The following is a 6,000-nucleotide window of genomic DNA, read 5'->3' on the forward strand; positions in this document are numbered from 1 at the left end:
TGCCTTGCGAAAGTATTCGGCCCCCTTGAACTTTGCGACCTTTTGCCACATTTCAGGTTTCAAACATAAAGATATAAAACTGTATTTTTTTGTGCAGAATCAACAACAAGTGGGACACAATCATGAAGTGGAACGACATTTATTGGATATTTCAAACTTTTTTAACAAATCAAAAACTGAAAAATTGGGCGTGCAAAATTATTTTATTTTCCATATTTATATTTGTATATTTATTACATTACATTCTACTATTGACTGTTACCATTTTATTGTTATTATTATTGTATTTAATTGTATTATTATCATCAACTACCGTTTTATATTATTTGTTATTGATTATAATTTTATTACAATGTATATTGTATACATTGTTGCTTTGGCAATATTGACAATGTTGACAATGTTTTTCATGCCAATAAAGCAGCTTGAATTTGAGAGAGAGTAAAACACGGAGATGGATCACAATTCATGACGAAACAGGATTTTAGCCTCAGATTATTTTACAGCTCCCTGGCTGCCAGTAGGGTCTTTACCTAAATACGATAGCAGCCATTACTGAAGAGGAGTGTGGGCTCAGAAGCCTAAAAAAAATTCTCAGTTAAGAGAAGAAAAATAACATATTTACCAACTGTAATGACACAGACAAGTTCAGGCTAAAGCAATAAGACAGACAATGATGCTTGTTATTCAGCACATCAGAGAGAGGAAAACACGGTCAACCTACCTAGCATTCAAATAGCCTAATCCTGCACTCCTACAGCTCACTTCAGACGATCCGTTTTGTTGGAGTTACAACTCAAACTTCCTACAGTATTTTAGGTCTGTTTATGGGAGCTGTCATTGGTTAATCCCAGAGTTGAGGTGATGACACATCCTTCAGTCATTTCACCGGCTAATGTGAAATGAGATCCAATTGGCTACCAGCCCACAGCTGTGAAATCCCATTGCCTGACAGCCCTCTTCACATGGCTTCCAGTGTTGGAGAGACTGACAAATAGCAAATCATCCCGAGTCAGTAGCTAGGCTCCATGTTTCAGTCCTCACACTAACAAAAAACAATTTCCTACATGTTTTGTCTCTCAAACATTGTAGTGTAAAGCAATCAACATCAGGGTGGCAAGAATTTGAGCATTCACTCAAGTTATCCCAGACCCAGACAGTTGGGCCAAAAATATTGAGATTATTATGATTATTATTATTACTGTTTTTGCCAGTAAAGCACAGCTCAGAGCAGGAGGCTGTTCATTCCTCTACAGTTTTTCAGATCATTGGCTATTAAACGACTCACTTCCATAAGTGAGGATCTGCCCCACCTAGCCTTCACTCAAGCTCATCGTCTTTGAGGGTTATAAATTGACAGATGTAGCCTACTGTAGCATGCCTCACCGCCCAAGCCACTTCCTCCTGTTGTCTGTCTGTCTGCTCTGGAGCAGAAGCGTCTGTCACGTATACAGTACAACTGTCAGTGGTGCCTGTCGCTGATCAGACAAATGGCAACCACTTCAGCACATAGCCAAGACAGCAGCATCATCATCATCATCATAATGTTGATCTCTTTGCTAGCTTGCACTGAGAAGAGAAATGTTTGATGTGCAAGTCAGAGCCAATAACAATGAGCCGTCCATACTTTTCCGTGAGTCCAAGGGGAGGGTCATAAAAGTTAGCCTCATCTTATGAAAAAAAGAAAGGAGTCAAATATAGGCTACATCTACCGCAGCTTCGTGACTCATATAGCAGGCATAAGAGGCTTGTTGACATATACTAAAGGAAGTCAGGTCTTCTTCAAGGCAACACCCATGATACATTTCCAATACCACTGTCAAGTTTGGAGAGAGAGCTTCCACCTAGGCCAGGATCACTGAGAGGGACATGTGGTGTGGTGGACATCTGTGTCTTGGCTGTTCACCTCAACCTTTCATAACAATTGCTTTAACAAAGGCCACTACATACCTCCAGGAAAGCAGCACTGCCTTCTCCTTTAGGCCTCCCCCTCCACCACTCTTCCCCATGCTTTTCAATGCACTGATAGCCTGATACATTATGTTCCCACTCACATTGCTACATGGTCCCTTCAAGCAGAGTAGATTTGTTATTCTTCTTTGCTGGTGGTGGGTAAATTGCCAGAAGAGATGTGGTGGGATTAAGGCCAGTCTGCCTCAGAGAGCCCAAGGTTAGAAAGAGGTGTGTTAAGCTAACCCTAAAGCAAGGCCTAGCAGGTTAGCCTAGCACAGTAAACTGACATTGGCTTGCAAATACTAGAGGATACACAGTAGAGAATGTTGTTCTCTGCTGCTTCATAAAGTCTGACCCCTCCCATGACCTTTCTGCATCGTCCCAGACACTGGACTTACCGGTGTGTGTGTTTGTGTGTACAGTTTTTCCTTTCTCTCCATCAGAGTCTGTCTTGCATGCTATAGAGTGTCTTCATCACAGTCCATTTTATTTATATACTGTAACTTAGGAATAATGTTAAGTCTGTAGGAGTAAGACAGTCCTGAGTGGTCTACATGGACGGTTGATCCATTCTCCCTTCACTAGTAGAGTGATGGGGGAGGAATCTATACAGTTACATATCAGGATATTATCTTTGACGATATATCGTATTGTTGACAATATTATTTGTGTGCTAGTTGTCTGAAACTGCACCAAAACTACAGTATTTTTCCTTCCTAGCTTGTTCTCAATCTTCTTTTTAAATAGGGAGATCCAGTTTGTTTTCAGTATTTTCATTTCTATGACTGATCAAAACTCGTTTTCTCATGGCTCTCTTTTGTCCCTCTTCAGCAGACATACGGGGAGCAATATGTTTGGAACATCAAATTGCAATATAGAATGGTGAGGATTGTACTACATATAGTATCGGCACCTAAGTATTATGACAATATTTGGAGGTCCCTCGCAATTCCCAGCCCTACAACCTACCCGGTTCATCTGAGACTAAATTGCAATTCTCGCCCCATGAGTGGATACCATATCTCACACCAAAACAATGCTTTTACAATATTTGAGGGGGACTGAACGAATATGATAGAAGAAGAATACAAAAATGTAGCTTTTATGGGAACCTAAACAAACTGATGTCTGTGACATCACAGACATCCTGGCAGTCCCAGGCCTCGCCATGTGACACACTGACTGGACTCCTTCTGTTGTGTCACTGGGGACAATAGGTCATCACACTGAGGAAGGCTTGGCCTGTAGTGCATAGGAAGTTGTCACGCATTCAATTGGCCATGACAATTAACATGACAATTAACATGACAAAAATCAATTTTCCATACTCCTCGTTTAGAAGAGCCTGAGGATTTTTCAGAAAAGGACAAGCCCGATAAAAGCCCGATGGCATTTATCCTATGAAAAACAAAACACAGGTGTCACCGACACCCAAAACTTATTACGGAAAGGGGGATACTTAGACAGTTGTACAACTGAATGCCTTCAACTGAAATGCGTCTTCCACATTTAACCCAACCTCTCTGAATCAGAGAGGTGCAGGGGGCTGCCTTAATCGACATCTACGTCTTCGGCGCCTGGGGAACAGTGGGTTAACTGCCTTGCTCAGGGGCGCAACGAAAGATTTGTACCTTGTCAGATCGGGATTCAATCCAGCAACCTTTCGGTTACTGGCCCAACGCTCTAACCACTAGGCTACCTTAGCCACAATCATGGAGAGATGGCAATTGTTCAATAACAGAGATATGGTGGGAAACTGCATTTATTTACTCAAGCTAAAGTAATAACATTGCATGCATTCCATAGCGACTAGAGAAAACATTTGAATGGCTAGGGTGAAGATCTATGACTGCCTCTACACTCACTGCAAGCCATTCCATGACAGATGCTACAGGTCACATGGAGGAATATAACAGAGGCACAGTCACTCAGTCAGAGCATCCACCATGTGAGTACAGTAGCACAGTGTGAGTACAGTAGCACAGTATGAATCCAGTCTCAAATAAAGGACTAGGTTTTCTAAAAAAGTAGATACTGCAGTCATCCTACCCCACTCCGAGTAAAACATTTTGTTGATGCTCAATAGAACGTTTTTATTTGACATTTTGATACACTCAAATGATGTAGGTATCCAACTAGATGTTTGAGGAAGTTAGTAGATTCATAACTTTGCTCCAGGTTTCCCCCACACTGACTTTAGCATTGATTAAACCTATTTGAATTAACTATTGATTATTTGACCAACACTGACATTTTACATCTAAAACCAAGCTAACATTTGCTACGTCGGCTTTTCAGAATAGCAGCCATTCACAGCTAGCAAGCAAACTGCGACGTCAACTATCCAGGCATCACAACCCACTAACTAGCTAGTTCGTGGCAAACGTGTTTATAACTAACCTCGTTCTATCTGTACTAGTAAGCTAACTTAGCTATGCAAAGTGAGTTTTGTTAGCTACTGTAGGTCAGTTAATGTAGCTAGCTAGAAACGTAACGTTAGTTATGAGAGCCTTTGTTGGGGTTGCCAACTTCTCACAAGCACCACAACTGGCATCTGAAGTTGATCAGTTGACATTCTTCACACAGCATATCATTTGGCCAGTAACGTTAGTAGTCAACTTCTCTGGTTGAACCAGATAAGTTGACTACTGGCCAAAGTATATGCTCTGTGAAGAATATCAACTTAACAACTTCACTCACTGGTTGTATCTCAAAATGCTAGTTAGGTACCTACTGTATCGTTAGCTAAGTTAGTTATCGTTTGTTAGTACTAGCCGACTCTGTCAGGGACCAAACACACTTCACAGTTGAACAAATACAGTTAATGCCACAGAGTACTCAGTCATTTTCGAGCTATCGTTGTTTTTCTAGTTAAGCACGTTAACTTACCTAACTAATTCTGGGAAGTGTTTTAGTAGCTAACGTTAGCTGACTACCCGGAGGACACAAACGATAGCAAAAGTTCCAGTATGAATTAACTTACCCATAATGTTGCCGTTCCCAGGCGCTTCACTAACAGACCTTTCACCGCTCGGCATTCCCTTCCACGAATTCACCTGAGACCACAGAACTGTAAAAGTCGTACGCAACTTAATTCACGTAAAACCAAAAATGTCCACTGTCTGCTTGACGTGAAGGAGACATAGAGATAGATTGAGAACTAGTACCGCAAAAAAAAAAAAAAAAAAGCCTTATTCTTCTTCGGTGAGGTCTTATAGCGAACTACATACAAAAGGAGTACTGTCGCCGCCAACTGGACGGGGGGAAAAATGCACAAAAGAAACATAAATTCCACACAGGCAGTGCTATTTACCACCATTGGTAAAAATGACAGAACTGTCCACTTTCTTCACATTAAAAATGTCTGGGTACTGCTGATGATACTCAGCCTGCGGTGTAGGCCTACCTACCCGGTTCATCTGAGGCTAAATTCCAAGTCTCTCACCATGAGTAGATACCATATTTCTCACACCAATCCAATGCTTTTAAAATCTTTGAGGGGGAGTGAGCGAATACGCTACAGGATGAATACAAAAATGTTGCTTTTATGGGCACCTAAACAAACTCCTTCAGTGATATTTGATCGTTCTGCCCTTTTGACAACTTTCACATAGGAGACTCTCTCAACTTCCCTGATTTTGCCAACCTCAGTCTCTTTCACCCAAATCGGGCATTCCAAGGATTTCGCTTTAGGTGCTCCACCCCAGTTACAAGGCTTTGCTCCTTGGCCATTCTCTTCTACTAAACATTCAACATCTCCTTCATAGTGATCTATCTCACACGTCCCACATCTCGACTTCTCCCATCCAAACATTTTACAGCAAGAACATTGTATAGGGTGGGGATACGAAAGCTTTGATAGGATAGTACACATATCCCAGCTACACTACCTAAAAGCCTGGGTAGCACCATTGAGGACTTTCACCAGAGGTGGAAAAGGAAGCGAGACATCTCACTCGCTGCTTTTTCCTGGTTCATATACAGTCAATGAACGAAGCAGACCAGACCCAGTTGCTAATGCATTGGTGCCTATAGGAGAGCCACTCC

The 6,000-nt window shown here is 41.6% G+C and overlaps 1 protein-coding gene across 2 annotated transcripts in view; it reads right to left on the reverse strand.

Moving 5' to 3' along the window:
- LOC139391669 (septin-7) overlaps nt 1-5,096 on the reverse strand; it is a 42,177-nt gene extending 37,081 nt beyond the window's left edge. For both annotated transcript variants that reach the window (XM_071139095.1, XM_071139093.1), the window contains exon 1: nt 4,937-5,096. In XM_071139095.1, the coding sequence (XP_070995196.1) occupies nt 4,937-4,991 (55 nt within the window). In that variant the 5' untranslated portion in view covers nt 4,992-5,096. The remainder of the gene's footprint in view (nt 1-4,936) is intronic.
- Between the last annotated feature and the right edge of the window lie 904 nt (nt 5,097-6,000).

This window comes from Oncorhynchus clarkii, chromosome 32 (assembly GCF_045791955.1).
Source record: "Oncorhynchus clarkii lewisi isolate Uvic-CL-2024 chromosome 32, UVic_Ocla_1.0, whole genome shotgun sequence".
Taxonomy (NCBI): Eukaryota; Metazoa; Chordata; class Actinopteri; order Salmoniformes; family Salmonidae; genus Oncorhynchus; species Oncorhynchus clarkii.